This window comes from Muntiacus reevesi, chromosome 3, assembly GCF_963930625.1.
Source record: "Muntiacus reevesi chromosome 3, mMunRee1.1, whole genome shotgun sequence".
NCBI classification, from domain to species: Eukaryota; Metazoa; Chordata; class Mammalia; order Artiodactyla; family Cervidae; genus Muntiacus; species Muntiacus reevesi.
In genome coordinates, this window is record NC_089251.1 from 56,540,229 (window position 1) to 56,564,634 (window position 24,406).

General features: G+C 44.6%; 1 protein-coding gene across 1 annotated transcript in view; it reads left to right on the plus strand.

Moving 5' to 3' along the window:
* RPIA (ribose 5-phosphate isomerase A) overlaps window positions 1-16,066 on the plus strand; it is a 32,695-nt gene extending 16,629 nt beyond the window's left edge. Inside the window, exons 4-9 of the mRNA XM_065929172.1 lie at window positions 6,333-6,392; window positions 8,524-8,588; window positions 9,824-9,892; window positions 10,588-10,729; window positions 12,506-12,605; window positions 15,738-16,066. Of these exons, the coding sequence (XP_065785244.1) occupies window positions 6,333-6,392; window positions 8,524-8,588; window positions 9,824-9,892; window positions 10,588-10,729; window positions 12,506-12,605; window positions 15,738-15,832 (531 nt within the window). The 3' untranslated portion in view covers window positions 15,833-16,066. The remainder of the gene's footprint in view (window positions 1-6,332; window positions 6,393-8,523; window positions 8,589-9,823; window positions 9,893-10,587; window positions 10,730-12,505; window positions 12,606-15,737) is intronic.
* Window positions 16,067-24,406: the final 8,340 nt, after the last annotated feature.

The following is a 24,406-nucleotide window of genomic DNA, read 5'->3' on the forward strand; positions in this document are numbered from 1 at the left end:
GTTGTTTGATTACACTCTCAGGAGCTCCTCAGCATGTGAGCCTGGAGTATATGGTGTCAACAGTTACCAGTCGCAGTTGAGCACCTGTGGCCGAGCCAACCGTGGGTCCGTATCCCCACAGTGGGGCTGTGGTGTTGGATTCACTGCACTGGTTTCTCAGGGTTGCCGTGACAAGGAACCACAGATTGAGCAGCTTAAAAAACAGAAATTCATTGTCTCTAGGTTCTGGAGGCTAGATGTTGATCCCTTTAGAGGCTGTGAAAGAGAAACTATGCTGTCTTTCTCCTAACTTCTGGCGGTTTCCTAGCAGTCTTTGGCATTACTTGGCTTTGCGGTGCGTATCCTCACTCTCAGTCTTCATGTTCAAATGGCATTCTACCTGTGTGCCTCTCCGTGTGTGCACAAATTCCTCTTCTAAAGGCTTTGCGGTGCGTGTCCTCACTCTCAGTCTTCATGTTCAAATGGCATTCTACATGTGTGCCTCTCCGTGTGTGCACAAATTCCTCTTCTAAGGACACCATTTGTGTTGGATTAGGGCTCACTTCTCATGACTGACTTGATTACCTCTGTAAAAGCCCAATCTCCAAGTAAAGTCAAAGCCAGAAGTACTGGGGGTTAGGACTCTAACATGTCTTTTCTTTTTAAAAAAAATTTTTTTTAAATTTTTGACTGTGCTGAGTCTTTGTTGCTACATGGGCCTTTTCTCTAGTTTTGGAGAGCAGGAGCTACTCTCTGATTCTGATGTGGGGGCTTCTCACTACAGTGGTTTTTCTTGTGGAGCATGGGCTCTAGGGTGCACAGGCTCCATAGCTGCAGCCACTGGGCTCTAGAGCACAGGCTCCATAGTTGTGGAGGATGGGCTTAGTTGCTCCACAGCATGTGGGATCTCCTGGCCCAGGAATTGAACCTGTGTCTCCTGCATTGGCAGACGGATTCTTTACCACTGAGCCACTAGGGAAGCCCCAATATATCTGTTTTTGGGGGGAGCACAGTACAAGGCATCACACCCAGGGAGGAAGGATTTCATGCCACCCATGATGATGCTTCTGTCTGTGTGCAGGGTTGTGCAGAGGCCTTATGTGGGAGTCCAGTCAGATATGGGGAGAAGCGAGTGTCGGAGGACCTGCTGATGGAAGCAGGCCTGAAGTGTTCCTTCTGAGTGGGATCCTTGGATCATTGTACAGGGCCCTTCACGTTGTGACTGGGGATTCAGACTGTTTAAAGGGAGAGCAATTGGCCTCCCAGCCACGTAACACAGGCTGAACTTACCTACTGGGCTCTTTTCACATGCAGACTCTGGACAGGCATTGACTCAGGCAGCTGGCAGCAGTGGTGAAGAGGCATGTGGGATCTAGTTCCTCAACAAGGGGTTGAACCCCAGGTCCCCTGCATTGGGGGCATGGAGTCCTAGCCACAGAACCACCGGGGAAGTCTCATCATTTTTTTTCTTAAAGCAGGAGTTTGTACTAGGTAACTCCTTTTCGAATGAACTCAGAATAGTTACTTACACAACTGTTGGCTCAGCTCACCCTAACTGCTGGTGAAAAGTGTATATAAAATGTGCTATCGTGTACTCTGATTACCATCTAGGTGGACAAACAGAAAAGCCTCATGAAACAGTAACACTGGCAAGTGGTGCAGGCTGTTTTTAAACTTCGGGTTAAATGAAAATGATATATTTTATACAGATTTCTTTCCCCCATAGGAGTCATGATAGAATTGTTTCCTTCCATCAGCTTTCATGTAATACATTTGAATGTAGTTTAGTATTGTTTCTAACTAGTGGGTTGGCCAAAAAGTTTGTTCAGGTTTACATCACATGTATCATCTTATGGAAGAACCTGAACGAACTTTTTGACCAACCCAAAGTATACAGTTATATAATGGGCTTCCCAGGTGGCTCAGTGGTAAAGAATCCTCCTGCCAGTGCAGGAGATGCAGGAGACACAGGTTCAATCCCTGGGTTGAGAAGATCTCCTGGAGGAGGAAATGGCAACCCAGCCTGGTATTCTTGCCTGAAAAATGGACATGGACAGAGGAGCCTGGCAGGCTGCAGTCCATAGGGTCGCAAGAGTTAAGACACAGCTGAGGAACTGGGCACCAATAGTATGTAACACAGTTTTATATGTGATAGATATCACACTGAACTGCATTCTTCAGTTCATATCATTATTCCAGCAGCATCTGTATTAGATATCTGTTGCTGGAACAGATTACCCCGAAACTTAGCAGCTTAGAACAACAAACATTTGTAAGCTCATAGATTCCAGGGGTCAGGAATCTGGAATGGTTGAGCTGGGTGTTTCTGGCCTTGAGTCTCTGGTGAGGTTGCAGCTGAATGTTGGACAGGCCTGCAGGCATCTCAGCTCTGTTTGAAGGATCTGCTTCCATGCTCTGTCACGTGGATGTTGTGGCCTCACTTCTTCACAGGCTGTGAAGTGGGCCTTGTCCCCAGGGTTCTCAGTGTCTTCAGGGCTTGGCAGCAGGTTTTCCCTAGTGTGTGTGATAGGGTGAGTGGAGGAAGGGAGGGAGGAATCTTGTGGGGAGCACACCCTTTCTTCTTTATAAACTAATCTCAGCTGGGGCTTGCCATCGCCTCTACTGTGTGCAGTTGGTAACATAGGACAACTTCAGGACGTCATGGGCAGGGATTCCCCAAAGGCATGAATACCACAATGTGTGGGGGCTTTGGGGGTTCATCTTCCAAATGTTTTTATAGCCTAAGGGTCTGTGATTAGTATCGTTTCTCCAGTATCATGTTGGGAGAAACCTAGAAACTGAGCAATGAACCAACAATACCTTTTTTCTTGTTGTTTTCTCCCTTCATTTTGTATTTCTCTTTCAGAATCATGGGTGTTTTTCTTTTGAACTTGATTCACTCAGCATTTTATTTTACCTTTTTATTATGGAAAATTTCAGACTTCAAAAAAGATACTAAATAATGCAGTGAACTTCTGTGTACCCATCGCCCAGGTTCCACCGTGATCAATTCATGGCCAGTTTTCTTTCATCTGTACCCTGTTCTCCTCTACCTGTGTTATTTTGAAGTGAATCCCAGACATAATATGATTTCACTATATGTATTTCATTATGTCTCTCTGAAAAGTAGGGAGTCTTTAAAACATCTCCACAGTACTTAAAAAATTAAGCAGTAATCTTTCATAGGGTGAAGTAAAAATCTAGGATTCAAATTTCCCCTATTGTCTTATCCTTTAAAAATATTTTTCTACAGTTTGTTTGAATCAGGATCCAAATAGGTCCCATACATTGCAAAGTCCAGGGCGTTTGTGTTTTATTGTTAGAGTCTTAGGATTTGAAGATTGACATTGGTCATTATCTGTCCTCATCTTTTTATAGGTGAGAAAACTTGCTAGCGGTCATGTGACTGGTTTATTTAAGATTAGAACCAAGACCTTCTCATTCTTAATCTCAGGTAGTTTTGACTTTAGGCAGAAGATATTTTCTAGACATGGCTTTTGGTAAAAAGGTTTCCATGTTTGGTTGCTCCATATATTGTAAGCATATAGTCAGTGGTGCTGACTTGGCCACAAATATCCTGATTTTTTCCCAATCTGTTCTCTCAGTTTGCCATGCTCCTCACTAGCAGCCATTCTGGTGTCCTGCTTTTATATCCTCTTCTGAGTGTAGGTATTCTCTCGCTTATTTTTATTCAACAGTGTGGCCTGGAAATTGTCATTGTGTATCAATTTATAGTGATCTTCTTCTGTCATTTTTTTTTACAACATTATTTAAGACAAAAAACTTTTCTTATGTTTTGTAGATTTGGCTCTTAAGTTTCAGTTCAGTTCGGTTCAGTTGCTCAGTCGTGTCCTACTCTTTGTGACCCCATGGACTGCAGCATGCCAGGCTTCCCTGTCCATCACAAACTCCTGGAGCTTGCTCAGACTCATGTCCATCTAGTCGGTGATGCCATCCAACCATCTCATCCTCTGTTGCCCCCTTCTCCTCCTCTGCCTGTGTTATTTTGAAGTGAATCCTAGACATAATATGATTTCATTGTTTGTATTTCATTATGTCTCTGTGAAGAGTAGGGAGACTTTTAATATCTCCACAGTACTTTAAAAATTAAGCAGTATCTTTCATAGGATCAAATAAAAACCCAGGATTCAAATTCAGTCTTTCCCAGCATCAGGGTCTTTTCCAGTGAGTCAGTTCTTCACATCAGGTGGCCAAAGTATTGGAGCGTCAGCATCAGTCCTTTCAATGAATATTCAGGCCTGATTTCCTTTAGGATTGACTGGTTTGATTTCCTTGCAGTCCAAGGGACTCTCAAGAGTCTTATCCAACGCCGCAGTTCAAAAGCATCAATTCTTCGACGTTCTGTTTTCTTTATGGTTCAACTCTCAAATCCATACATGACTACTGGAAAAACCACAGCTTTACCTTTGTCGGCAAAGTGATGTCTGTGCTTTTTAATATGCTGTCTAGGTTTGTCATAGCTTTTCTTCCCAGGAGCAAGCATCTTTTTATATTCATGGCTGCAGTCACCATCTGCAGTGATTTAGGAGCCCAAAATCTTAGTTTAGGAAGTTTTAAAAAGTAATGTTAGTCTTCCCCTTTCCCCTGCCCCCTCATCCGTGAATACATTCCTAGACCCCCTGTGGCTGCCTGAAACAGCAGATACAACTGAATGTGATGCATACTATATTTTTTCATATACATAGATACCTGTGATGACATTCAGTTGGTAAATTAGGCATGGTAAGAGATTAACAACAACTAATAATAAAATAGGACAATTGTAACAAGACACTGATAAAAGTTATGTGGTCATGGTTTCTCTCTCAAAATACACTTTTGTAAAATTTAATTCCTTTTCCATCTTAACTAGGCATTTCCGCACTGTAGTCATAACTTTTGCAGTTTGGGTTGCAACAGTGAAAGTGGCACAAATTTCTTTTTCCTTCTTTACAGTTTCATGGATGGAAAATTTGTTCTTGGAGTCTTAGATCTTAGCAGCCTTAGCGTATAACATTTTTCCTTTCCTTATTAAGTTAACAACTTTTCCTGTTGTGCTTAAGAAAGCATTTTATGGCTTGTCTTTGGTGTATCTTAATTGCCAGCATCACTATTGTGCTTTGGAGCTTTACCTTGGAGATATTCCAGGTTTGGTTCCATTCCACCATAATGTAGTATGATACAGAGTGAGCTACTTGAATTTCTCAGTGCATATAGAAATTATGTCTACACTCCATTATATTCTAGTAAGTGTGCAATAGCATTATGTCTAAAAAAGCAGTGGACATACCTTAGTTAAAAAATATTGCTGAAAAAAGCAGTTACAGTAGTAACATGAAAGCTCACTGGTCACAGGCTGCCATAACAAATGTAGTAACGATAATGAAAAAGTTTGAAATACTGTGAGAACTACCAAAACGTGACACACAACGTGAGCAAACGCTGTTGGAGAAATTGCGCCCTTAGGCTCCCTGGGGGCAGGGTGGCCGCAGCCTTCAGCTGGTAACGAAGCACAGTAAAGCGAAGCGCAGTAAACCGAGCAGCGCCTGTGAGAAGTGCAGTGAGGGTCGGTTGAACACAGTCACTGTGATACTGTGACATCAGGCTGATAGCCGAGATGGCTGTTCAGTGGCTACCAGGTGGGGTGTGCTGAAAAGGGATGATCCACATCCTGGACCAGATGGAGCAGATAGCAGAGGTCTCATCGTGCTATACTCAGAATGGTGTGCGGTTTAAAACTCGTGATTTCTGGAATGTTACATGTAAAAGTTTTGGATCGAGGTTGCCCGTGGGTAACTGCAACCACAGATGAGGGCTGCCTCTGTACTGTATTGGGCTTCCGGGGTGGCTCAGCAGTAAAGACTGCCTGCCAATGCGGGAGACTCAGGTTCAATCCCTGGGTCAGGAAGATTCCCTAGAGAAGGGGATGGTAACCCACTCCAGTATTCTTGCCTGGAGAATCCATCTCATGGTCAGAGGAACCTGGTGGACTACAGTCCATGGAGTCGCACAGAATCAGACACAACTCAGAGAGTAAAACAGCAACAACTGTAGTGTATTACAGAGGCTTTCGGAGGCCATGACATCATCTTAAGTAACAGGTCACAGAGGAGGGACTCTGTCTAGCTCTCGAGCAGAGTGTTCAGTAGGTGCTGTTTGCTTCTTCCAGTTCCTGGGATGGGCCAACTTTTGCCATTCTCAGGGCTGGATCCCTGTCTCTTGGTGGTACAGGTTAGATTTGGGAGGGACCTTGGTGGTACTGAGTGTCTGATCCTTAGATCCAAGTGGCTTCTGAGAATCCTCACCCTCGCTCAGAGATGATGATTACGGGTGCTTTCTCCTGTTCTCCACAGGCCCGTCAGCTCATTCTGCAGTATGGCTTAACGCTCAGTGACCTGGACCGACACCCAGAGGTAAGAGAGGCTACTGGGTTTTTCTGCCTCCTTTTTTATGACTGTCACTTGTTCGTGGGCTCAGGATATCTGATCAAGTCTAGGAGGAAAGTCAACCAGCCGTACTACCTCTTCTCCTGGGACTTTAGATATTAATCCTGGCTGAGGTCACAAGTGGGAAGGTTGTTAATTTCCAGGACATTCCCTGTGGTTTAAATGAGGGGGCTCAGGGACCCAGGACTTCCTGCAGCCCTCACACAGACATGTAATATGAGCAGGCTGGCCCTTTGGAGTTTACCGCTAAATGGAGATAAGAAGCAATTGTCTGAGGCAAGCACGGGCCTTTGAAAACAGATTAAAATGAAGTTGTATGATTAAGACGATTGAACGCATGAGCAATCTAGAGACTGAAGTTGAGGGGAGTGTGGAGCATCCTCACAGCTGGCATTTCCCGAGCCCTCACTGTGTGAGGGCTTAGTTATTCTACTAAGTGCTGGTCTGTATTAAACCACAGCCACCCCTCAGTGTCCAAGGGGCTTGGTTCCAGGACCCACTGTGAAAACCAGAATCCACAGATGCTTGCATGCCATAGTTGGCCTTCTGTATTCGTGGTTCTGCGCCTGTGTATTTAGCCAACCATGGATTACGTAGTACTGCAATACATATGCGGTGGACAGAATCTGCCTCTAAGTGGACCTGCACGGTTTGAACCCGACCCTGTTGTTCAGGGTCACCTGTATTTAAGCTCCTATAGTCTGGAAAGTAGGAACTATTACCATCCTGTTACCATCCCATTTTACAAATGTGAGAAAGGCATGGAGAAGGCAAGGTGTTTGCCTGAGGCCTTGATTCTTATAAATGGCAGAGCCTAAGGATGAATTCAGGTTCTTCCAACTCTAGAGTGCTGCTTAGAGGGGTTTTGTGGAAAGAGGTGAAAATTTGAGCAGGACTAGGTGGCAAGGGCAGGAGAGAGCATTCCAGCGAGGATGGGAACCCTGGGAGCAGCTCCAGGCTAGCATGTATGTGGGCATATGTGGACAATGCCGAGACTGGCTGGGGTGTATAGGACCAAGTGATAGAATACTTTGGGCTGAAGGTGGACATGGGACCCACGCAGAAAAGATTGCCTCCCTCCAGTCCCCAGAGAGCTGGCTGTGGTGCAGCTGGGGTCAGTGCAGGGTGGGGAGGAGCATCGTGGGCTGTCACTTCATCCTTGTAAAAAGGCGGAAGTGAGGCTGCCCCACTGAAGTTTTGGTGGCTCCGTATCAGGCAACTTGTGACTTGCAGCTTGAACTGAATTTGCACCCTGAGGTTTTATGTATGCTCAGTTGCTCAATCCTATCCAACTCTTTGTGGCCCCATGGACTGTAACCCACCAGGCTCCTCTGTCTATGGGATTTTCCAGGCAAGAATACTGGAGTAGGTTACAATTTCCCTCTTTATACTGATGTTTCTAGGAAAAACATTCCTGAGGCTCCCATATGGTCCATGCAGAGTACCAGGAGTGATGAGAAGTATCAATATATCTCTTCCTTGATTTCAAATTTTGAAACATGAATGAACCTATTCTCCTCCTTCACTGCTTTTGGGCTGGCAGTGGAACTTCCTGTTAAAGGCAGTGGGCAAGCCCAGACAGGTGCTTTAGTGGGATCATGGGGGCGGGATCTCAGAAATTTTCCAATTTTAAATCACATCAGATGTGTGTCAGCATACCTGTGTTTTTGCCATGTTAATTCAGACATTTCTGAATCAGTACTTCTCAGACTTTTTTCCATTATTGCCTGCTTCCAAGGAAATTTTAATCCCACAGATATACTATACATCTCTTTCTATACTTGGAGATGAAGTTACTTACACCGAGATTGCATGCTCAGTAATTCTAGCTTGTCCAGAGAGAAGCCCATCAAAGAGTAGAGGAATTATAAAGTGGTGGATGAGAGCTGCACCCACGTGTGGTCCATATGTGTTTCCTCATGACCCTAATGGAATAACTTAACCACTGAGAGTCTTAGTTTCCTAACTGGTTAAATAGGAATAATAACTGTGCTTGGCTAATAGGCAGCTGGGGTCTGATGAGCTGTTGCAGGTTTATGCTTAGCACAGAGCCTGCCCTCATGAGGGTCTCTGGTTTTTGTATCTTTCTTCAACACAGATTGATCTTGCCATCGATGGTGCTGATGAAGTCGATGCTGACCTCAACCTCATCAAGGGTGGTGGGTGAGTTGTGGGGCCTTTTTTTGCCAAGTATCTGCCAGTTAATCCTTAGCAAAGCCAAATGGAATGCAGGATAAGCACAGTGCCTCTGTGATACACACGAGTTTGTCTTTCTTCTCAGATGTTGATAGCATAAGACTGTAGAGCCAGCTGGGCATTTTTGGTTGTTAGTAGCAGTCCGGTGACAGGGACCCAAGCCTGGTCAATGAAATGATTCATCTTAATGGGTTCTCTGTCTGCTGCCTTCTGGTGATTCCAACTTTAAAAACTGTACAGCCAAAAAAGAAAAAAATTGCACAGCCTAAAACAAACACATTACTGGGACTAGATTACTAGGTCTGTGGGCTCTGAGCAGGGAACGATGTGTGTATTCGTTCCTTTGGGAAACATTTATTAGGTGTTTCTTGAGTGTTAATTTTGGGGAGTTAGGAAGTGGTGAGTTGAAGAAGGTGAAGTCCTTGTCTCCTCGTTCTTATAATCAACCAGACTCTGCAGTGACACAAAATGGGCTTAAAGTCTTGCTGTGCTCTCTCTGCTTCATAACTCTGGCTGTCAAATGGCAGAGAGGGCAGGTTGTTCAAAGCTTGTCCTTAATCCTCCCCTTCATGCCACAGTCACATGACCTCCCCCAGGCACCGTGCTCCCTGGCAGATGCATCTTAGTTGGGTTATGCCTGTGGCCCCACTGGGAACCCTTTCTCCCAGACAGAGACTCCTGTTCCCATAGTCCATTTACTGGAAGCAGCAGGTCTTAGCCCAGGTGCCATAACAATAGTCTTAGACATGGTGACTTCAAGGGAAAAATTTGTTTGTCACAGTTCTGAAGCTTGCAGACGGCTGCCTTCCCAGTGTAGCCTCCTGTGGTGGAGGGAGAGAGAGTAAGAGCTTTTTGGTGTCATCTTAGAAGGATACCCATCCTAATCAGAGCAGAGCCCCACTTCAGTAACCTCATTGAACCACAGTTACTTCCTTAGAGACCTCATCTTTCACATACAGTCACGTTAGGAGTTAGGCCTTCAACAGATGAATTTGGGGGGCCTGAGGGTAGGGAGACACAATTTAGGCTGTTGCACAGTGTGATAGAGTTAGGGGGGCTGTTCTTTTAAGAATTAAAAATTAAATTTCTAAGTGTCAGAACTGAATGGATTTTGGTTTCCTGTGTCTGACTTTAGTTCCCAAATTCAGATTTTGTCTTACTTAGCCCCATGTTTGTTCCTTTGCTTCTTCCGCATCCCCCAGAGGCTGCCTGACCCAGGAGAAGATTGTGGCCGGCAATGCCAGTCGCTTCATCGTGATTGCTGATTTCAGGTACGATGTTCAGTGTTTCTGAACTGTCCACTGAGGAGGTGCCTCAGACGCCAGCCCGCATTTTATGGAGGAGAAAACAGAGCTGGAGGGAGGGGCGCTCCTCCCTGTGAATCAGGAGAGTGTCTTGGACAGTTATGTTCTGCTTTGGTGCTGAAGGAAGATACTGCTCTTTCTTATGTCTGCTGGAAGGAGGAAAGAGATGTCACACTCATTAACAGAGCATGTCCTTATTGATCACTCATTCACTCCTTTCGCTCCCTGCGAGGAGTCTCGGAGGAAGCAGGTCAAGCCTGCCCTGGGCAGTGACCCAGCACCCCTGCTTCCCCTGTGTCACTTGTGTTTCTGTAGTGGACAGTCTTTGACCAGGCTCTCAGAGTCTACTAGAAGGCACTTGTGCTGAGCACGTTAATTTAAAAAAAATATTACAGCTGTAGGAAGAGCATAAACGATTATGTTCCTCACACCTGTTTAACCACAAGCCGGTCATATCCAGGTTTTAGCACTGTTGTCATATTTACTGCACATAGTTTTTTTTTAAACAGTCAAGCACAGCCAATCCGTTTGAAGCCTGTACACTTGGCCTTGCTCACTTCCCTTGCCCTCTCCCCTCGTTAGTGACTCCATGCCTGAATTTGGCGTGTCTACACCGTTCAACTTATTGACATCTGTTATACTTCTGACTCTTTTCTTTCCAGGAAAGATTCAAAGAACCTCGGGGATCAGTGGCACAAGGGTATCCCCATTGAGGTCATCCCTATGGCCTATGTCCCAGTGAGCCGAACTGTGACCCAGAAGTTTGGGGGCGCGATTGAACTTCGCATGGCCGTCAACAAGGCAGTGAGTGGCTGGGTTTCTGGAACGTGTCCCTGGCTCTCAGGGCCTGTCCTCCTGCTTCGGTTAGGTCTTCTGTACCCAGACTGGGCAGGTGGCTTCTGTTCATTATTTATTTATTGGCTGCACTGTGTCTTCATTGCTGCCCAAGGGCTTTCTCTAGTTTTGGTGAGTCAGGGCTACTCTAGAAGTGTGGGCTTCTCATTGTGGTGACTTCTCTTGTTGCAGAGCACAGGCTCCAAGTGCGTGGGCTTCAGTAGTTGCAGCACTGAGGCTCAGTAGTTGTGGAACATGATCTTAGTTGCCCTGTGGCGTGTGGAATCTTCGCAGACCAGGGATAGAACCCTTGTCCCCTGCATTGGCAGGAAGATTCTTAATCCACTGTGCCACCACGGAAGTTCTCTGTTTATTTTTAATCAGCCTGTTGGCTTATTTTCAGAGCACTGGCTTTATCAGTTTCCATATTTAAACTCATGTAGACAAGACTATACTTAACACACTATATATTCCCTGTACAAAGGGCACGTTTTCTGTCCCTTGGAAGCTGATGCTCCTCAGGTGATCTGATCTTTGTACCTGGATCTCTCTAACAGCTGCTAAAATTGGGTTTCAGGAGTACCTCCTGGGGCAGAGAGTTATTCAGATTTTGTGGTATAATTTTCTTTTTTCCTCTTTTCTCATCCTGTGGTTAAATGAAGTAGAGTTCCTTGGGGGATGTAAGCTCCTCCCCAGGAATACACTCCAGATACTTAGTCCAAATGCTTCACTTCAACTTCTAAAGTGGGTTGAACAGAACTTTTTTTCTTAACACTTAATTAAAAACCAGCAGTAATAATTCAAAAACTAACTATAGTTGCAGACAGAAGTGTATATAAAAAGTTTGAAACATACAGGAGAGAAAGCAACTTATCTGTAACTCTTCCCTGATGAACTTTTATTTTATTTTAATGTGTTTTCTTCCTGGTGTTTTGTGACTTCTTAAAAAACCACAGTCTTAATCATAGTCGTTGTCCTGAGCTCCATCTGTACCGAGCTCCGACTGGCTCCCTGAGTAGCTGAGGATTCAAGAGGAGATTGTCAGGGTTCTCTCTCAGAGCTGGGGTTCCTCCACGCAAGAGCCCAGTATCTTGCCTTTGGGTGTTCTTACTGGGCTCCCACTCCTCCATTTTGCAGAGCAGTCTTTGTGTTCTGGCAACATTTGTGGTCCTATATGCTCTCTAGTGCCCAAAGCTGCTGTGGAATTCTGAGTTAATTAACTAAAACTGCCCCCAGCCCCTGTGACCCCATGACCCCTCACTGCTCCATCTTTTTGCTGGGTCTGCCTGATCTGGGGGGAATGTTGTCTTAGGTTGCATCACTGATGGTTCTCAGTGTGAAGCTCTGGGAGCACTGAGCCGTGTCGGTTGCCTGTTTTCTTGCTGTAGTTTTTCACTCTGATGATGGCTAAGCATCCCTGTGCCCTCACTGTGGTAAATGCTTACCCATGTGGTTTACGCATAAGCCGCCGAAGGAGGTACGTTTCGTTATCCCTTCCTTGCCATAGAGGAATCTGAGGCTCACAGAGGAAAGTGGCTCCTGTGAGATGTCTGCCTCGGTGGCTTCAGGACTGCTGCTCATTACTGCTTTATAGCACTGCCTTCTAGTAATAGAAAGCATGAGGTGGGAGTACTGGTTGGAGCGGGTTGCTTAAGATACTTGTCCTTGGTTATCACCTCCAGTCTCCTGTCCCCTCTGTCTGCCTGAATCTACATCACCTCCTCAGTGTGGACAATTATCTTCTAGGGTCCTGTGGTGACAGATAATGGGAACTTTATCCTGGACTGGAAGTTTGACCGGGTCCACAAATGGAGTGAAGTGAACACAGCCATCAAAATGATCCCAGGTAACATATATTCTCGAGTGTAGACACCCAGGCTCTTCATAGCTGTCCCCTGCCTCTGGCCTAGGGAGGCACAATGGCTGTGGCTTTGAGACTTGGGTGGGAAGAATTTGCTTTATAACATGTTAGGAATTTCTAACTTCACGCCTTTGCCTTTTCCTCCTGAAAACAGTTACTGCTCACCTAGGAGTTTTGTTAGTTGGCATTTCACAACCCGTTTCAATTGGGGCAGGGATGGGGCCGATGGAATGTCAAGGGGCTTGCCTTGAAATAAACCCAACCTCTCTGCAAAGAGCGTGACTGCCACCTCTTTGATTCTGGCCTGTTCTCTGGAGAAGAATGACTGAGTTCACCCACGCTCATTAGATTCCTGCCGTGGGTGAGGTGATGTGCCATGTGTTATAGGGACTTCTGCCAGATCACTTGATAATCTGGAAGAATTTTTCCCAGTGATAGTGCAAATGCAGAGGACCCTGTAGGAAACTGCCCAGTGAGGGCGCTGTTCCTCTGAGGGAGGATTACTTGCAGTGCCCACTAGGGGGCTCTGGTGCACCTGCTCAGACCTTTCGAGGCTAATTGAGACACTGAGATGTCCTTTGTGAACAGATTTCTCCCATACTTTGGTCTCCACCTCAGTCAGCAGAAGCTACATCCTAGAGAAGTTCAGAGCTTCATTAGGAACTTAAAGTGAAGACAGTGTAAGCAGAGAAGCTAGATGCTGAATTATTTAGCGCAGTGCCTCCAGGGTCATCCATGTGGTTTGTTCTCTCATTCTCTTTTTCTCTTCCTCTTTGATCTGTTGTAATACATGGGGCTGGACCTGGGTCAGGGGGGAGAGGAGGGCAAGTTTCCCTGTCTCTCTCTGTCACCCTGCCTGTGTGCCGTGCGTGTCCATTTGTGTGAGGATGCCTAGAGGGCAGCAGAACTGGCCCCGGCTGCCCACAGCCTTGGGTGCTTCACTGCTACACCCAGAGCAGAGAAGGGCCAAAGCCAGCGGGGTGCTTTCCCTCTGGTTCACACCAAGCCACCTCTCCCCTTTCCACTCATCTGGGGATGGGTGTAGGAATGGGTTAGTCACCCCCAGCATCCCAATAACCTGAAGAGAGGTGGCTCTTGAGATCAGACCTTTGACAGCTGCCCTGCATCTGTACTCTTAAATCGTTGAAGTCTTTTCTGAACTCAGTTTGGCTTTCTCTTGAATCAGGTGGAAGCTGTCACCTTATATTGGGTTGGCCCAAAAGTTTGTTTAGATTTTTCCTTGAAATGTTATGGAAAAACTCTAAGGAACTTTTTGACTCAGTAGAATTTTTGAGAAGCCTGGGTCTTGAGTGGCCACTGGGCATGTCTTTGGGAGGCCCCTGTCGTGTAGGTGCAGTGCTGGTAGATTATTTTATTTATGTATGGGGGGCTGTCTGAAAATTTTTTTTATCCTTTTGAATTTACATACTTCAAAATGTTAAGAATAAACAGTGAAAAGTCTCTGTCTTCCATCCCTCCACTTTCCCCTTGTCTGAAGACAGCCAGTGCTTCCAGAGTTGTGTGTCCTTGTGTGTGTATGTCCTTCTTGAGTTGATCTTGCATAAACACAAGTCAACTCCCCCACCCCCATCTCTTTGTTTACACAATCGACAGCATACTTGGCACATGTTTTGCCTCCTGTTTTTTCTCTGTCTTCCTATTTTCCTGTTTTTTTCCCCCCACTTTGAAGGTTATTATATAATGGTTCACAAAAGAACTTCCTCATTCTTTTTTTTCCCCTTAATAATATGGCATTCCATCTTGTGACTCTCACGTGATTTATTTAGGCAGATCCGCGTGAGCATATATTCGTTTCCAATCCTTTCTTAGAAGGGGATTACCAGTTGAAAGAATAAGTGTATCTGATTTTGCCGGATAGCGCAGAATTGCCTTCCACGGATGGCATTGGTTTACCTTCTGCTCGAAGTGCATGCCAGTGTGCTTCCCTACACACTGGGTCCGTCAGTAGTTGAACAGTATTATCTCACTGTAGTATGTGTGTATATGAAATATTTTCAGTAAAGGTTGCTAACAGTTGTAATTGATTTGCAGTGTTGAATAGTAGACCATCATTTTTGTGTGTGACAAAACATCTGTATCCATTCCACTCTTATGGGCATTTGGGTGTTTCTAGTTTTTAGCTATTGGGCACATTCTCTTACATATCTTGTGAAGATCATATATATATACCTGATATATACTGAGGAGTAGAGTTGCTGGATCATCAGGTATGAATATGTTCAGCTTTAGAAGATACACTGAGAAACATTTTCCAACATGATTTTTTGCCAGTTTACTTCTATAGTCAATGTGTGGGAGTGACTCTACATTCCAATCAAGTTTCATTATACTCATCCTGTTGAGTGTGTAGTGGTGTCTTGATTTGCATTCTCTTTTTTTAAATGTACCCTTTATTTTATTCTTTTTTTTTTTTCCAATTTTTTTGCCACACCTTGCAGCGTGTGGGATCTTAGTTCCTTGACTAGGGACAGAACCCATGTCCCCTGCATTGGCGGAGTAGAGTCTTAACCATTGGGCTGCTGGGGAAGTCCCTGCATTCTCTATTGACTAGTTTGAGCACCGTTTTCTATGTTTATTGGCCGTTTTGAAGAACCTCTTTTGTGAAGTATCTCTTAAGTCTTTTGCCCATTTTTCCACTAGATTGTCTGTTGTCTTACTGATCTGGAGAGTTTATTCATTTTGACATAGTATATGCATTGCAAGTATCTTTCAGCCCTTTGTGGGAAAAGCTTCTAAGGCTGATGGTGTGATTGAGGATCACTGGGAATGGGAGCACTTAGAGTCATGGTGGAGGGCCTCTCTGAGAAGATGACTGGTCCAGATAAAGGTAACCACGTGAGCAAAGGCCCTGAGGCAGGAAAAATCTTGCACATTTGAGTACAGAGAGAAATCTAGGATCCTAAAGGGGGAGAGATTGCAAGAGGAAATAAAAATAACCAGAATGTGTTTTCATCACCATGCAGGAGGGAAGTCTTTAGATGTATCATTTGTCTGGTGCTGTTGACTGTGGTCACTTCTATGGACCCAGTGATCCTGGTTTTCTTACTGCCTTGGGAAGCTGAAACTTAACACTTCCTTCTGCCCTTCATCCTACAGGCGTGGTGGACACCGGGCTGTTCATCAACATGGCGGAGAGAGTCTACTTCGGGATGCAGGACGGCTCGGTGAACATGAGGGAGAAGCCATTCTGAACGGGTCCTGCAGGAGCGGAGTGTGTTCCTCTCGAGTCCCCAGCCCACCGCTGAGGTGGCCACGCCTCTCTGAGCCTTTGCCTTAATGTATCTGCCAGGGGGATAGCTTGGCAGGGTGAGGGGTTGAGGGTTAAATCTAGTCTTCTGAAGTATTGTTATTAAATGTCTTTTTAAAAAGAGAGATATAAACATATATATATTTTTGCTATTAAAAATGCTCAGTTGTTTTTTTTTTTAATAAAGTGGAACTTGATTTCATGTTTTATATGAAACATTTACCAAACAAAAAAAAAGGACTGTCTTTTAAACTTTAACTTGAGCCTGCTGGTTAAGCTTCTGAATATTGGGTTTGCTGAGGAATATAAGTCAAACTTTTCTTCAGACTGGTGAAATGAAGGGCACAGCCAGCAGCGATTCCCTGATGCCTTACTGGAAACATGGAGTTCATTTACTTTTCTACCACACTGTTTTGTTTTTTAGTTTTTGTTGCGATTACGCACAATATGTAGTTCTGTGTTCTAAGAGGTGAACTATAAAAATATAAGTCTGGCGAGTATAGGGTGTGGTGTGTGATGACTCAGAATGTGTAAACCACCGGAGGGAGGATGTGGGAGTTCTTCAGCTGAGGTCATGGGTTCATTCAGACTGTGTTGAAGCCATTGAACAGAAATACTTGCCAGAACTGCCAAAGCACTGCTGCGAAGCACCTTTCAATGACTCTCCTTTTGTTGTGAATATTTTTTTCATTCCTTTATTGTTCCTTTGCATGGTTTGGCATCAGAAGTTGTTACCTCTTTATATTGTTTGAAGGTTGAAATAAAACAGTATGGTGCCATTTTGGCTCTTTGTCTTTGTTACAGAATTTGTGTCGGTTTTACAGTAAAATAGGAATCGGTTTTGCTCACTTAATTTACATTGGATCTTTGATCAAGGGTGGAATTCACTCAAATCTTGAGCTAAAGAGTAGATAAATATTTCCTTTATTTCTGAGAGCTTGATAGCAGCTTTATTTCATAGAACATTTGTCAAACAAGACATTGATTTTCTTATAGAGACTAACACAGCTGAACAAAAGTCACAGATTATCCCCTAGTTTATGCTAGTCAGACCCTCAGTCATGGAAGCTGACAAGCAGTAAAATGGGTCACCTGACTTTCCTGTATTCTCCCCGTGTGTAATCTTCACAGTGTGCCCAGCGAGCAGTGAACCATCCTGAAAGCTTCACAGATGGCAGTAGAAAGGCGCGATCAACTCAGTGATGATTCTAGATGGGACTCATGAATCCATCCTGCTGTAAAGGTGTTTGTGTTGAGAGCCCTAATCCCCCAGTGCTGACTTTGCACAATCCTCAGACAGTCATGTCACTCGCCTTGCCCTCTGTTTTGAAGCTTGGATTATAGCTACCAAACCTAGAGGCATCAGAATTCCTGCTAAATCAAGTTTCAGGATCAAAGTCAGTCAATCAGGACTGAGCATTGAAGAGACTTTGTTTTCTTGCTGAATTCCTGCTCTTCTTTTTCGCTCTCAAGGTGCTCTTTAAAAATAGTTGGCTCACACATTGTTGGGAAACCTGCTGTTAGGAGTGCTTTATTTTTCTCCAAGACTATTTTGGTCTGGATGGTGCATAGTTTTTATACAAACTGGGCACTAGGTCTTAGCTGAGAAAACTTGATAAAACTGCTTCTTGATATGATCCTTGAAAGCTCTTAGGTTAAATTCAGGGATAAATATAAGCAACAAAGTTAAAGTATGTTTCTGAAAAACACCTGCATGTTCCACAGCGCAAGTAAATGCTCGGGTTTCATAGGCCTTCACACCTGTGAGCCAAGTGCAGTTCCCTTAAGTGTAAATGTGAGATTTTCCTTCTTTAAACACCTGCTGTGCTTCAGGTACACATACAGCAGTTTGTTCTAGAAGTAAATGTTGATTAAAGTTTCTTCAATGAAGTCATTAGTAAATGTGGTCTTGTTGGATGGATCCGATTTGCAGGCTTGTGGTCAGTCCCAGGGGCACAGGACAAGCTGGAAACCTGGTGTTTAGGAAAGGTTTATATCCAAATTTAGCTGCCACACATCTGGGAGGCATCAAAGGGGAGGAAAAAATCACTTGAATTTGAATATTCAATTTTGATTTCAGCTGACAAGTTTTAAGTTTTATTAATTTTTGGTTGTCTTGGGTCTTCGTTGCTGTGCGGGCTTCTCATTGTGTTGGCTTCTCTGTTGCAGAACTTGGACTGTGGAGCACAGGCTCAGTAGTTGTGACTCATGAGCTGAATTGCTCTGCGGCGTGTGGGATCTTCCCTGACCAGGGATCGAACCTCTGTCTCTGCATTGGCAGGCCGACTCTTTTACCACTGAGCCACCAGGGAGGCCCCAGCGCTTGAGTTTTGATATTCTTCAATCATCAAGCCTTTGCCGAGTCCCCGTCATGTGGCAGTTCTTAGTGGGGACTAGTAGAGGGTAGAGAGCAGAGAATAGTAAGACACCTCCCAGGCTCCAGATGTTTCCAGCCTTTTGGGTGAGACGGAGTGACAGAAGAATTGTCAGTTCAGTAGGGAAGAGGGGCTGTGAGGTGGGAAATGTTACCAAGTGACTGGTGACCGAGCCCTACCCATCATCACTTAACTGTGTGCAGGTTGTGTGCCGGGCCTTTAGTCTGTTATCTCACAGGAGTTTGATGGTGTCTATTGTGGAGCCTGTGGGAAACAGGCTCAGTTTAAGTAACTTTTTCAGGTCAGACACTGAAAAACAGGACAGACTTTTCTGGCTCATCATTCGAGCTGGTTGTAGGACTCTGAAGAGTTTGCATTCTTTAATGCTGTGTCCACCATTTGTAACTTGAATCGCAAGTAATTTGTAATTTTTAAAGTACTGAAGTTAGTGAACAGGTTTAAATTTCTCTTTTCTAATGAGCTTCTTTTAGTGGAATAAAGGAACAGAACATTGCACAATCTAGGGCTGGCCGTGGGAAGGCCCTCTGCGGGAGTCAGCCCTTGGCTGCCACCGATTTTCTCCCCTGCTGTGCCTATTTCCTGTCTCTGCTTTCCAGGATACAGGCACAGTGGCTACCATTGGCACTGCTAGCCTGGGAAGGATGTTTATGGCTAAGGGTTGTTAGTTCCCTGTAGTCAAAGACCCTTCAGAACACATAACTGAACAAAGTTGATTTTATTTGTTTTTTTATTTTTTATTTGCTTTTCTTTTTGACGGTGCTGAGTCTTTGTTGCTGTTCAGGCTTTTCTCAAGTTGTGATGAATGGGAACTGCTCTCCAGTTGCGGTCCTCAGGCTTCTCATTGCGGTGACTTCTCTTGATGTGGAGCACCAGCTCTGGGGCAAGAGGGCATCTGTAGTCGTGGCTTCCGGGCTCTAAAGCACGGGCTCAGAAGTTGTGGTACACAGGCTTAGTTGCTTTGCAGCATGTGGAATCTTCCCAGACCAGTGATCAAACCTGTGTCTCCTGCATTGGCCCACAGATTCTTTACCACTGAGCCGCCAGGGAAGCCCCCAAATTGGTTTTACTGATTCACTGAATGAAGGAAGTCACATGCCATGGGGAGTCTCAGCCCAAGGCTTTTAGGACTTTAGAGGACTTAGGTGTCTGTCTGGGGCCTTGGGGAGGGCTTTGTTCTGGATTGGATGTCATCAAGAAGCAGGAGAATTCTGTGACCCAGCATCCTAATTTTCACTGAGAAAGTAAGGCTATAAAGCTGGGATTGTAAAGAAGCAGCAGTCACTCAACAGCTAGGGAAGGGAGGTGCCTGGTCCTATTTGTGGTTTGGATGACGTTCATGTTTTGTCTGTTTTATGGAGACAAAATGATCATAGAGTCATCTGGTGTTTGTATCACCGTCATATAGCAGCCATGAAATTAAAAGACGCTCCTTGGAAGGGAAGCTGTGACAAAACTTGACAGCATATTAAAAAGCAGAGACATCATTTTGTCTACAAAGATTCATATAGTCAAGTTTAGGGTTGCATGTGTGTGCTCAGTTGTGTCCGACTCTTTGTGACCCTATGGACAAGCTCACCAGGCTCCTCTGTCCGTGGGATTTCCCAGGCAAAAATACTGGACTGGGTTGCCGTTTTCTTCTCCAGGGAATCTTCCAGACCCAGAGATCAAACCTGAGTCTTCTGCATTTCCTGCATTGAAAGTGGATTCTTTACCTCTTGAGCCATTTGTTTTTCTAGTAGTCATGTACTGGACCAGATGTGAGAACTGAACCATAAAGAAGGCTAAGTACGGAAGAATTGATGCTTTCAAATTGTTCCGGAGAAGACTCTTGAGAGTCCCTTGGATTGCAAGGAGGTCAAGCCAGTCACTCCTGAAGCAAATGAACCCTGAATATTCATTGGAAAGACTGATGCTGAAGCAGAAGCTCCAATACTTTGGCCACCTGATGTGAAGAGTTGACTCATTGGAAAAGACCCTGATGCTGGGAAAGACTGAAGGCAAGAGGAGAAGGGGGCAACAGAGGATGAAATGGTTGGATGGCATTATTGACTCGACCTGAGTATGAGCAAATTCTGGAAAATAGTGACGGACAGGGAAGCCTGGCATGCTGCAATTCCATGGGGTCACAAAGAGTTGGATACAGCTTAGCAACTGAACAAAAATAACACAGAGTGCCCCTGTCTGGTGATGGTCTGTGAGATTGTTTATTATCCACAGGAGAGCACAGTAGTCTCGCCGTGGGTGCCAGGCTAGCTCGTAGCAACACCAAAGTTGGGCTATGGAGCCAGGCCAGTTTCTGGCTGTCATTTCTCTTTCTCAGAATCTCTGACCCCAGAACTGGAGGCCTGAGTGTTCTATGGTCTACTCTTTCCTTTCCTTTGATTAACAGGCACTGAGTGCTTTCTGTATGCCGGGCACTGGGGTGGCAGAGTCAGGCCACAGATAGCCGATGCTGTGACTCCGGCCTTCAAAGGCTTCACTGGTGCCATGTAGTTGGCTTATTTCCTGTCTCACCTAGCAGCTGATGCAGCCAGATTTAGAATTGCATCAGTCTTCACTCTCCACTAACCCAGTAATCAGATGATGTTTTTGAGAGAGGTTTAGTGCCTTTGCTTTTTTAGTAACCAGGTTTTTAGCGCAGGACAGCAAAACACCCCAATCTAGTCTCATTCAACTGTGCCCTAGTGGACCTCTGCAGATAAACGTGTAACGAAGCTCCGAGAAGGAAGGAAATGTGATGATCAATATGGGTCTTGGGGTGGGGTGGAATCCAAAGGGGAAGGGAAAGTTCACCCCAGTGTTCTGTGCACCATGCAAGTTATGCTAGTAGTAAAGAACCCACCTACCAATGCAGGAGACCTAAGAGACACGGGTTTGATCCCTGGGTCGGGAGGATCCCCTGGAGGAGAGCATGGGAACCCACTCCAGTGTTCTTGCCTGGAAAATCCTATGGATAGAGAAGCCTGGCGGGCTACAATCTCTGGGGTTGCACAGAGTCAGACGCAACTGAATGACTAAGCATGCATGCACATTAGGCAGACTATTGATGAATAAAATAAATTGTGTCGGAACTCCATTCACTGAGAACATCTCTGCTTTAGCAGCAAGGTGGAAGAAGCAGTTTCTCCTGGGAAATGAAGCCCTGGCTACCTGCATCTCTGTTCGCCTCAGCGTACTGGCCATGACACCCCCCAGATGTCTTCCTGATTACATAACTACACTGGAGGGAGTTCCCAGGTTCACTCAGGGTATTCCAACCTGAGTTGCAGGTAGAGTTGCACTCATCCTCATTTTATTTCAGAAGCTGTTCTTGGTGGAGTGTTGGGCTGATCTCCAGTCCCTGATGATTTCAGTTCAGATCTGATCTGAGTTAGCTCCACTTGGCCTCTGTTCCCGGGTCAGTGGTGTGCCTCGGGTTTCTTGGTGAACTTGTGAGAGGCAGCCACAAGGTGAGAGCTGCAGGGAGCTGGCACCCAGGGCTGCATAGCACCGCCCAATGGAACTGTGAGCCACACACCTAATCCAAGCATTCTAGAGGCTGCGCTGAAAAGGCTAAAAGACAAAATACCGAACAAATTAATTTTAATAGTTAACCCAACGGATCTAAAATATTACTATTCTGACTATATTCAAGCAATATTTTACATTTTTGGGGTACTAAGGCTTCATGTGTGTGCTAAGTTGCTTTATTTCTGTCTGACTCTTTGTGACCCCATGGACTGTAACCCACCAGGCTCCTCTGGTCTTTAGGATTCTCCAGGCAAGGATACTGGAATGGGTTGCCATGCCCTTGTCCAAGGGATATTTCTAACCCAGGGATCCCACCTGCATCTCCTGTGTTGGCAGGTGGGTTCTTTACCGCTAGCACTGACTGGGAAGCCCTAAGTCTTTTTTTTTTTTTGGGAGGGGGGGAAGCCCTACAGTGTGTATTGCATTTCAGTATGTCTTGTTTTGGACTAGGCACCTTCCAAGTACTCATTCGTCAGTGACCCAGGATTGGGGAACACAGTTCTAGAATTGAAGGGGAACTCTGGTGTTGTTCTTGTTCTGGCTTTTAAAATAATATTTATTTATGGCTGTGTCAGATCTTAGTTGCCACGTGCAGGCTTAGTTGCCCTGCAGCATGTGGGATCTTAGTTCCCGGACCAGGGATCGAACCCATGTTCCTTGCTTTGGAAGGTGGATTCTTAACCAGGGGACCACCAGGGACATCCCTGTTCTGCTTTTTAAAGCTCCTTTGATTTCCTGGAGCCAGTCTGGCTTCTACTGTGGCCCTAGATGTTTCTTAACACCCACAGAGCATGGAATCAAATGGACGGCTTCCGAGGGGGTTCTCTTTGGTTGCCCTAATTTGAACTGAGAGCTTCTGTGTCTCAAGCAGATGGTCTCTCTGACCTTATAAGTGGCCTTAACTCTAGGAAAGAGAACCATTTTTTCAGCTTCTAAGTTAAATGATTATTTTAGCTGAAAGTGTTAGTCACTCAGTCGTGTCTGACTCTTTGAGATCCCATGGACTTAACCCACCAGGCTTCTCTGTCTATGGAATTCTCCAGGCAAGAATACTGGAGTGGGTTGTCATTCCCTTCTGCAGGGGATCTTCCCAACCCAGGGATTGAACCTGGGTCTCCTGCAATGCAGGCAGATTCTTTTCTGAGCCACCAGGGAAGCCCTATTTTAGTTGAGGTACACTATTTTTTCTGAGAGAAGTAAGTATGAGGTAACCTTGGTTTGGAATTCCATTCTTCTGATTGCTAACTTTTGAACAAGTTTATTTCACCCATAAGCCTTGATTTCCTCAGTGTAAAATGGCTGCAAAAATGTTAGCTTTTCAGGTAATTTTGAGGATTAAATGAACTAATTCATGCCAAGTGCTTAGAGCAGTTATTGGCACATAAAATGCTAATCAAGCTTATATTTTTATTTGACTGCTGTGGACTTCTAGAAAATAGAAGTTCCTTGGGTCTCAAAAACTGAAGAACTGTTGGGATGTGCAAAAATCCTTGCTGAAAATAATTTGGTGGGGGGGCATTGGATGGGGAAACCATGAACTGAGTCATAGGTAAATGGGAGTTCCCTGCTGTCTGCTTTTGTATGATATTTTCTGTAATAAAAAAAAGTTTTTTTAATGACTTGCTAACTTTTGTTCTGGAATTTCCTGAGAGAAAAAAAAATTGTTACAGTAATTTTAGATACCCCTTCTATGAAGTGCCATGTAGGATTATTGAGATGTGTGAGTATATATGTGTATTCTGCCTGGGAAAGTCAGGGAAAACCTTGTAGTGTAGGTGGTCATTTAGCTGTAACTTTAAAAAAATTATTTTTAATTCAAAAAATTTATTTATTCTTTTTTAATAAAAAGAATCAATATTGATCCATTTTACAAGAATGAATGAAAATTGAAAACATAATGCTAAATAAAATACACAAGTTATCATATATTGTATGACTGCATTTATGTAAAATTCCAGATGAGGTGAATTTATAGAGACAAAAAGTGAATTCATGGTTGCCTATGACTTGGGGTTGGGGGTGGGAGGCATTAGGGGCGGAAATAGGGAGTGACTGCTAACAGACACAGAGAAGGCAATGGCACCCCACTCCGGTGTTCTTGCATGGAGAATCCCAGGGACAGGGGAGCCTGGTGGGCTGCCGTCTATAGGGTCGCATAGAGTCGGACACCATTTGGACACATAGAACCAACTTAGCAGTAGCAGCTAACAGACACGGAGTTTCTCTTTGGGAAAAGTTTCTCAATATTTATTCTTTCTTATTCATACTATGTATGAATATGCCACATTTTATTTATTCTTCGGTTGATGGACATTTGGGTTTTTCCCACTTTTTATGGCGAATGCTGCTCTTGATGCACAAGTCTCTGTGTGTATGTATGTGGTTTCATTATCTCCTTGTGTGTTTGTACTTCCTTTTTTTGATTTAAATAAATTTAAAAATATACTGTCCTAATTCTTCTGGTTTTTTGTTTGTTTGTTTCCTTTTTTACTGTTTATATTTTAGTGACTTTCTAAGGTGGTTGCTCCAGCTGCTGAATCTTGAAGGAGGAGTAGAAGACCACCAGCAGGCAGTGGTGGGTGGGGAAGGAGACGTGGAGACAAGCATTTCAT